This window comes from Chenopodium quinoa, unplaced genomic scaffold (assembly GCF_001683475.1).
Source record: "Chenopodium quinoa cultivar QQ74 unplaced genomic scaffold, ASM168347v1, whole genome shotgun sequence".
Taxonomy (NCBI): domain Eukaryota; kingdom Viridiplantae; phylum Streptophyta; class Magnoliopsida; order Caryophyllales; family Amaranthaceae; genus Chenopodium; species Chenopodium quinoa.
This window is the reverse complement of record NW_018742484.1, coordinates 5,176,622-5,186,018: the sequence shown is the minus strand read 5'-3', so window position 1 is coordinate 5,186,018 and position 9,397 is coordinate 5,176,622. Positions and strand designations below refer to the sequence as shown.

Genomic DNA, 9,397 nt, shown 5'->3' with positions numbered 1-9,397 from the left:
ACAAACTATACATTAATTAACTTTTGTGATCTATAACTACTATAAAACATAGTCATGTGAGATCTTGTTCGAATCGTCTAAATGTATATTTATTAATATTCACTTTTTATGATTTTACAATATTTATAATTAGAGATATTAATCGTTAAAATTGTGCATTGGCAAGCATGATAATATAATGGTGTAAAAAAAAACGGAGGTAGTATTTGTTAATGAATTGCGCTATTCATATATTAACATTGACCGTACATTTTTGTATGAATATATATCCGTAAAAGAAGATTGGATTATTGTCAATGCATATTTTCAAATACCAACTTTTAACATGTTTCAGAGAAAAAAAAAACAAAAAAAAAAAACTTTTAACAAATCACATTATAAGATAGTAAAAAATATTAGTAGTGAAATTTGCACTTTAGCAAACGAAATAATAAAATTATTTCACTATTTTATGATATCCTAAAATTTTCTGGTAGTGTACTTGGATGTGGTCAAATATTTGAAAGCATTTACTAATGTGAGAATTCTACACCTAATAATTCTCTAGAATTGGGTGGGTGTAGTTGGTAGCAGTAAATGTGAGCTCACATTATTAGCTTTCTCATTGAAGACAGCCAAATTCGAGGAGTTACAAGGGCAACAAAGGTGCAAAATACTCGTTAATTTTTTAAAGATTATAATCGCTAGCAAGTCGCATGTATTGTAATGCTAAATGGTTTATGATTAGACTTCCTAATCATCTTAGCATGCCACCACTTAAGTGAAAACTAGTTCGGGACAAAGGGATGGAACATACAAGGAAGTCAGCAAAATGGATCTGTAACTTTGGGACAGAGGGAGTACTCGTATATATTAGCATTTGGCAGCCATTATGAGAACCAGTGCCAATTGATGGAACAAGAGCAGTATCACACTATCACTAACATACATGGCATCGAAAAAAGAGAAACAATTATGGAAAACCATTTCGATTACTTTGCGTATGAGTTGAACATTGCCTTTGAGTTACAGATTTGTAGCCTACAAAGCAATCTGACAAACCTAATATCATGATACATACCATTTAATGACAAGAGCAGAGGAAAATTTTCTAACCTTCTCACTATTGTTTATGATACATGCCCTCCCTGCTCCTGTGTATCAACATCTCCTGTAAGCATTGGAGGATATCGTAAAACAAATTCTGGCACAAAAGGGTTCATCTGTACTCATTTTCCTGCAAAATTGCAGCAGAAAACAAATAACCGCTGGCTGACATTAAATACAGCCAGGTCACCCACGAAGAACTATGAAACTACAATCATAAACAAATAGTTTATCTGGCTCTCAAGCAGCTGGTGCATGTTCACGTATAGTGTCTGCCAGCTTATTTCGTTCCACTTCATTCTTTACTCTTATTAGAAAGGTACGGGGGGTTACTTTACATTCCCCTTCACTATCCTCCTACACAAATGGATTGAGAATAGTAAAATTAGCCACAAAAATGTAATATGTTATGGTGCATCTCATCTCATAGTAAGACTGCCTAGAGAAATTTTTGGGTGAAAGTATGTCACTTCTATTTTCAAAAAGAAAAACGCTAGCCAACAGAAGTCAAGGATGAGTTAAAGTGAAAGGAGCAAATGGTAAGAAAGCACAAGGCTCTATGGCGATGAACAAAGTGTTTGTGTCCACCTATTTCTTGAAACTTTATGTTGGAAACAGATAGTAAGAGGACAAGATGGGAGAGCATAGCAGAATGCAAAAAGACATTCCACCATGCATACAATAGCAATTTTCCAGGGACTGGGGTTACTATAACAAAGAGCAAAGAGAAGATGAAACATTAGTGGCACTTGCAAGGTGTCGCTACATTTAGTATAAGTAATATTTAAGCAGCAGCGACAAGTAGTAACAACACAACAGGGGTACAAGGAAACAAATATACACAAGGTAAATTCAATACAAGGCATTGTAGTGTATTACCGAAGTATGGAATATGGTCACAATGGCATTTTTCTGCATACTTGTCTTTATGCCTGGGTATATTGAAGCATTAAGCATAATTCTTCCGACCTACAAAACCAACAGATAAACAGACACACAATAGCAGCAGTCAGAAATTATAAAATGCTGATATGCAGATGGGAAGTCCAATGGGAAACTATAAATGAATAATCATTCAAACATACTACGATATGGTTGTCAACAAGAAGCATAATATCAGAAACATACATCATTACGAACAAGAACTATTGGCTTGGATTCCTTGGTACCCTTGCTAGCACCCTCCACACATTTGATGGAGAGCTGGCCAGTACCTTTATCCTTCCATGGCTCTTTATCAGCTGGATCAGTTGACTGGAAAGCAATAAAAAAACACCATTTTAATATCAATATAAATAGGTGTGATAGTCTCTTTACATAAACAAATAAATAAATAATACTGTACTATGTTTCAACTGAAATCTTCATTTAATCATATGCCACAACCTATCACATGACCAAAAAAGTGCCTACCAAAATCTTGGATCCAGGAAATTCGTATCACAAAACACTTCAGATTACAAATGACAGTCAGCATACAGAAAAGAGTATTAACCAAGATTCTGCAAACTATGTGACAAACTCAATAACAGGCGCAAAATGTATGCATACCATTGTATATTATGAAACAGTTTAGAACTGTGTGACACTACAGCCTACTTTCCAAACCTTGTAGAATACTCATCAATAATAAGTACTTCATATTTGTCGTTTTAAAAGCCAGGATATATGCTGTCTATGCAGTACTCACACAACGGAAATTAAAGAAGGGCAATATATAAAATTCAGACAGTACCTTTACATAGAGTTTGCATTTGGTTTCATGCACCACAGTGATACCCTTCTCTTCAGCCTTTTTCACAGATGGGCTGCTAGGCTGCTCAGGTTCATTATCTGCAGATTCATATAATTTGAGCAATAGTTGGAAAGATACGCATGCACAGCTAATTTAATAAGAAAAGGCTCTCAACATATATAAATAAATAAGAAAAGGTTCTCAACATAAATAAATCAAATAAACCATGAATCCAATTATGATCCAGTCTTTAGCAGTGTCTAGGAATGTTAGAATCTAGGTGTATGCAGCAGGTATATGTGTGTCTAATAAAGAAGAATTGACAATTAAAGTAACAGAAAAATTCCAGGTATAGCACATTCCAGAAGAGGAGATGTAAGAGAAAACATTGCAGACATCAAATTTGGGATATTTTACAGGGAAATGCAGGAACCCAGAGCACCAACTTATCATTTATGGAACATTATGGCACTAAGTGAAGCGAAAGAGCATGTCAGAAAAACATATGTATAGGTATTCTAGGTCGCCAGAGCTTCAGACTATACATGAATTTCTAGTAAGGAAATGTTTAAATTGGAAATGCCCGACAAACACCACTGATGTTTCAAAAGAACAAGGCATAGCTCGGTTCCAGGGACACGTTATGTGTAAAAAACTGCCTCGAGACAAATTCTAAATTCATGTTGTCTCATCTTAGAGACTAAAATAATCAATTGTAATCTACACATCATTATCAAGAACTCAGTTTATTGAGAGCAATTAAGCAGAACCTTTTCTGTTTGTTATATTGTAGTTATGATTCTTATGATGGGTGTTTAATATGAGGTGAGAAACGGTTGCAAAGAAAGAACACATCCTCCTTGATAGAGAATAAATGATTGGCGAAAAGTAGCTAAACAGAAGTACACCAATTCTTGACCAAACTCAAAAGGACATACACCCAAAGTCCCAAAGAGAAGGCTAGAAAGCATAGACAGAAAAATAATTAGGTTTTCCCAACAAAATAATTATAATAAGCTTTCCAGTTATGACTTAAAAGTTAAAAACATGACTAATTCCCTGTATCCCTCCTAAAATCCAGCACACAAAAAGATACGTGTGGAGGAGGAAATTAGACAGAAAACTGGATTTGTATCATACCTTCATGAGCATCCTCCTTAGCAGTGTCATTTGAAGCTGCCGGTTTCAGATTACCTGAGTACAAAATAAAGAGTATTAATTAATTATCAATTAAAAAGCATTAGTTTAAACAATTAATGAGCCGCCACGCCCATATCTAAGTAAAATAACCCAGAACTCTCTGGGAGGAAATGGCTATTCATCTTCAAATAGATGTCCCATTTCCCGTATGTCATGAAAAATACCTACCAAAGAAAGATGTTTGACTGTTGGAGGAGTTTCCAGCATTCCAAGCACCAAATGGTGGTGTTTGACTGTTGGAGAATATTCCAGAACTTGTGGATCCCATAAAGCTTGTGGTAGTCGTCGATGAGGGTGCTTGATTGTTTGATGATACACCAAAATTAGGCGAAGTAGAAAAGCTAACAGTTTTTACTGGTGATACGGATTTGTTATCAGTGGATACTCCAGAGCTCCATGAAGTTGTTGGAGCAGTACTCACACTTTGCGAAAGAGCTTGAGAACTGGCAGACAATCCTAAATTCCATGAAGGGGATGAGCTTGAAGTTGTGTTAAGAACTGAGGCTTGGGTGCTGGAAACTCCAGAGTTTGACGAAGATATGAGTCCCGCATTGGCATTAGACATACCGAAGTTAAATAACTTTGGGCCAAAATTTAGTTCCTTGTTGTTTGCATGTGGTGTATTTTTCTTCTCATTGCTGTGGGTTCCCAATATAGGCACACTACTACCTTCACTACCAGTATTTGATTTTAGCCAGTTAACAACATCAGCAAATTTCTCCTGTTAAACAAGAGGCATATTGATCATTGGAAAAAGTTGGCCATAAAAATAATTATCTAAAACTTAATTGAACACAGAAGAACAATTAACAGTGAAAAACTGCAAAAGCAAGAACAAACACTAAGGTCAAAAGGCCTGAATAGGAGAACATGTATGTTCATATATTCAAAACCCTATTGTTAATTAAAAAAAAAATTTAAAAAAAAAGAATAATACTACTTGCACAATAAATGCATTATGAACCATAAGCTTAAGTGTAATTCTGTAATATGCAGATTTGATTGGTGGTCAGCCATGGCTCGGATATGAACAAAGCTTTTTCTCTGTCTCTTCTATTTGAACTTCTCTGTTTTCCTACATCAATTTCTTTTCTGTGACTCTGCTATTTAACTTTTCCACAATTTAACACTAACAGAGGGTAGATAGAAAGGAAGAAGTAATTGGGTAGCCAAATAGAGCCCAAAAAATAAAACAAATCCAGCTAAAACCAACCTGCCAGGAAAAAAAAATAATGAGGTACATGAACACAAATTTACTAGAAACCAATATCACCAAGTACCAAAATCTGGCTGAAGAACATTTAAATCATCATTAAAATATTAAATGATAAAAGGACTTAAAATATAAAGATAATTTCTCATCAGGCAAGGAGAACTACAAGTCTATATAACTCAGTTATAATTCAGTACACCACGAGTAGCATGAAACTGATAGTGAATTTAAAACTTGGAAAGGAGCATATCATACCAGTATGTCCGAACCCTGAGTTAGGTAGTCCCTGACGCCATCTTCCCAAAGTTCATCTGGGTGATCCCGCAACTGAGATTGCACCCAACTGTCGACATCATTAAACAATATAAAACTCAAGGTATCTAATATATAGGTTTGCAAATAATGAAGAGGTAAATACATATATCTAATCACAAAGACAGTTCAAAAGGGGATCACTCAAAGTAGGAAAATCAAAATAAGATATATGCATCACACTTCAGAGCCAAAAGAACACCAGTTTATTGCTGAGTGCAGACAGTCTTTTGTAGATCACAAACATCACAAAACAAGCGAGGTGATCCAACAATAGATACATTTAATAAACAAGAACTCCACTAGAAAGAAGATTTAGACAGTCTTTTGTAGATCACAAACATCACAAAACAAGCGAGGTGATCCAACAATAGATACATAGAATAAACAAGAACTCCACTAGAAAGAAGATTCAGACAGTCTTTTTTAGATCACAAACGTCACAAAACAAGCAAGGTGATCCAACAATAGATACATAGAATAAACAAGAACTCCACTAGAAAGAAGATGGACCTTGCGAATTCAGTATTTAAAGCCCTCACATGTTGTCGAGCAACCTTACGCCGATCCAATGGTGGTGTTGCAGCTGTTTCCACTCCAGATGATGGTGATGCTATGGTCTTTTTACTTTGAAACTGCATGAAGAGAAGAAAGTAAGTGCAATAGACATTTCATTATCCTACCCTTCACCTTAATGATGTAACAGCTGATACAGAAAGGATTGACTAATAGCCATAAAATCTTCCTAAAACAGCTCAAAATTATGTTCATGTTATAAACTGGGAAAATTGTGCAGAAATTTAGAGAATGGAGGTGAAATTATGCACTAAACGCTGGAATACAAGATAATACAAGTTTTCTAGAGGCTTGTTCTCACCCAAAGTGTAAAATAAACTTATAGAAAATTCTCAATAGTATTCTTCATGATTTCTCCCTTACTGGTCTTCTCTTTATCGGCATTTATAGTCTAACTATTGACTAGCTTCTTATCTAAATTATTCTAACCACTAAATATGCATTGCCTACACTACCACTCCCCCTTAGGCCAGTTCATTACAATTGATTAGAATTTTTCATCTTGTTTACCTAGAAGTTACGAGTACATCATAAACATTCATCGGGATACACCTATAAAATAAAACCAGAGACTAACTTATAATCAAAGTCTAATAAGGGCATCAAACATTGAAAATTGGACAAAAGATAACCGAATTATTACTTTATTAGACAAAGAAAAACATTATGTAGTTACATATTTCCAATTTTCCATTCAACTTGATTCCTCTAACAGAAGGAGATCAATACAAATCCACCACCCCAAAAGCAAGCATCTCCAATTAAAAATATGCTCTTGGTAAGATATTAAAAAGGCAACAAGCTCAAAGTGTATCCATTGTCAATTTGCCACATAGATGAGATCCACCACACAAAACTAAAGGAAAAGCCCCAAAGTTGCCAAATCTGAGATCAATGAGTTCATACAAACATTCAACTAATGCCAATTCATCGCCACTGTATATGTTCTGTATATGTTCTCATTAACACTCAAAGAAAGACTTTATAACAAATAAGTTGTCTAAGACAATATTAAACTAATCAAGTGCTTATTGATCAAATAGGATATTTCTTCATACCATCTGACCCCCCCCCCAACCAAACTCTTGAATACAAACCCAACTCATAGTGTACCTATCTCAGAAACAAAACGTGATACAACACTCTTTACGAACATTCTGAGCTTGCTCAAGAATAACAGGATTACTAAAAGAACAGCACCCAAGGTACCATAGATAGAGAAAAAAAATGGCAACCGGCTTCTAATGAGTGGACTCGAGATAAGTTACAGGTCAATCAACAACGAGTATATCGAATCAATCTATCATCCAAAATCAGTCACACTTGCAGGATCGATAAAACATATTACAATCGAGATGTCTTTGGACATTCCAGTCATAATTATGAACAGTCTTTCGAAACAGATCTAGAAAATCCACTTATTCTACTGCTTGAGGAAACTGTTGCCAACATACTGAAAGGTTCAAAGTACCACCTAATTTTTTCAATTTTTTAGCTCAAACTCCAAATTTGCACCAATATTTGTGGCAGGTCACATATTCAGCTAACTTAACACACTCACTTAACATCTAAACACAAACTCTACCTAACCCAATATAATTAAACAACATAGATTTATGTTTAAGTTACAATTACAAACTTCTAACCAATAAAAAAGCATTGATTCTAAAATTAAAATACACTATAATTACAATATAAATCCCTATATCATCAAATACCCAGAGAAATTAAGAAAAACCAAACATGGGTATTCAATCAAATAGTATTATAAGCTAAAATCAAATTACACTATCATTAAAAAATTAAAACTTTTGAACTCACAGGGTTTTCATCAGCATTGGAGCTCAATGAAACGTTTCGACGCTTTGTACCAATCATTTGATTCGACACTCAGAAACGCCAATATAGTTGAAAGAGAAGAGAAAAAATTGACGAATTTAAATTTTGCAGAAAAAAGAGGAGAGAGAAAGAAGTAGCAGGAAATAATTAGGGTTTTTGTTTGGTTCAAATAATTTGGGGGTTGTAATTTTATTTTATTTATTTATTTTTTTTCTGCTGATGAAGGTGAGAATTAATTTAATGATAAAAAAATATTTGGGGATTTACGGTGAGATGAAATTATAGCCGTTGATGATATGATTGGTTTTATTTTTAATTTGAACCGTAGATTATAGTTCCGTTAGTGAAAAAAAAAAGAATATGCCAAACAAAACATGATCGATGAAGCAGGCGCTCGTGTGTTAAGTGATTCGGTGGTCTTTTTTGGTTCACTTTCTAATGGACCGTTGACATGGCTTATTGGGCCATTCTAAGACTACTCACAGCAGTGGGCAAAAAACAACCTGCTCACTCTCTCTCTTCCCACCCTCTCTCTCACCAAATATCATTTTGTCCATGAGCAAAGTTTTTTCACAATAACTATCACACCAACGAGCAAAAAAATACTTGCCCACCAATCTCTCTTATACTTTTTCAATATCCCACTATTATTTTCTCTCTCCTAGACACCAATAACTAATTTATTATTTTGTTTTTAAATTTAACCATACTACTCCAATTTTTTTTTTTTTTTATTTTTTTATTTTGCTGGGACAAGTGTCAGCAAATTATTGCTGCTTTTTTTATTTTTTTTCAGATTTTGCTTAGACATGTGGCGGATTTTGATTGGTTCTTCTGGATGGGTCCCACGTGCACTATTCATCAGCAAATTTGCCCATCTCTTGAGCAAATTGAGAGTTGCTCACAGGCAATTTTTTTTTTGCTCACTGCTTTCAATACGAATTTATGTATTTTGCTCAACATTTAGCCCGTGGGCAAAATTTTTGCTCACTGCTGTAAGTGCTCTAATAGTGGCTAGTATACACTTTCATAATAACTTATGCTCCGAGTCATGACTCTTAGGGGGTATTTGGTATATGAGAATTGAGGGTGAGAATGGGAATTTTAATCCCAATTTTAAAAAATTCTCTTGTTTATTGGATGGGATTGAGAATAAAGAATGGAATGATATTAGGACTAAATGGGTGAATTCTCACCATTTTATTATGGATGGGAATGGAAATAAGTGAAAAATGACATTTTTGCAATTAATGAAATGAATGGAGGAGAAAGGTTAGTAAGGGTAGTTTTGTATTTTTGTTATCTATTTTGTATCTATTCCCATCCACCACACAAAAAAAGTGTTACCATATTTCTACATATTCCCAACAATCTGTTTCCATTCCTATTCCCACATTTTAATCCCCAAACTCTCATTCCCATATTTCAAACGCCCC

General features: G+C 34.6%; 1 protein-coding gene across 2 annotated transcripts; it reads right to left on the bottom strand.

Moving 5' to 3' along the window:
* Positions 1-929: 929 nt before the first annotated feature.
* On the bottom strand, positions 930-8,634 carry LOC110719509 (putative protein TPRXL). Of its 2 annotated transcripts, none has more exons than XM_021898462.1 (9): positions 7,944-8,634; positions 6,060-6,181; positions 5,490-5,577; positions 4,190-4,742; positions 3,962-4,015; positions 2,822-2,919; positions 2,215-2,340; positions 1,966-2,055; positions 930-1,216 (listed from the first exon to the last, which is right to left on the bottom strand). In XM_021898462.1, exons 1-9 carry the CDS (start codon positions 7,998-8,000, stop codon positions 1,199-1,201), a joined length of 1,206 nt encoding a protein of 401 aa, XP_021754154.1. In that variant the 5' UTR covers positions 8,001-8,634; the 3' UTR covers positions 930-1,198. The 2 variants fall into 2 exon arrangements, with proteins under 2 accessions (XP_021754154.1, XP_021754153.1); XM_021898461.1 differs by having other exon boundaries at positions 930-1,443; positions 7,944-8,624.
* Positions 8,635-9,397: the final 763 nt, after the last annotated feature.